The sequence below is a fragment of the Merops nubicus genome, unplaced genomic scaffold (assembly GCF_000691845.1).
Source record: "Merops nubicus isolate BGI_N331 unplaced genomic scaffold, ASM69184v1 scaffold27279, whole genome shotgun sequence".
Classification (NCBI taxonomy): Eukaryota; Metazoa; Chordata; class Aves; order Coraciiformes; family Meropidae; genus Merops; species Merops nubicus.
Genome location: NW_008632024.1, coordinates 798 through 1120, shown reverse-complemented (window position 1 = coordinate 1120; position 323 = coordinate 798). Strand labels below are relative to the sequence as shown.

General features: G+C 67.2%; 1 protein-coding gene across 1 annotated transcript in view; it reads left to right on the top strand.

The window, feature by feature from the left end:
- Positions 1 to 29: 29 nt before the first annotated feature.
- LOC103780156 (factor XIIa inhibitor-like) overlaps positions 30 to 323 on the top strand; it is a gene marked incomplete at its 3' end in the record, with an annotated part of 1034 nt that continues 740 nt past the window's right edge. The window contains 1 exon segment of the mRNA XM_008947807.1: positions 30 to 311. Within this exon segment, the coding sequence (XP_008946055.1) occupies positions 30 to 311 (282 nt within the window).

Genomic DNA, 323 nt, shown 5'->3' with positions numbered 1-323 from the left:
TGTCACCTCGGTAAGTGTGGCCCAAGGACATGGGCTCCCTGTGCCCACCCTCACTGGAGTCCCCCACCTGGGTGACCCTGTGCCCTCCTTACCCCAGTCCTTGTGCCCAGGTGCCCGTGCCAGAGGCCTCTTCCAGGGAGCTGAAGCTGCTCAGAGAGCACCCAACACTGCTGGTGCCCCCTGACCCTGCCCCGAGCCCACGGGGGGACACAGGTGCACCTGTCCTGCCTATGCCCACCCTCCATACCCACCCAGGGGAGCTGCCTGGCCTGGGTGACTCCCTCAAGGCCACGGCCCCCCCCATCCCCGAGGTACCTGAGACA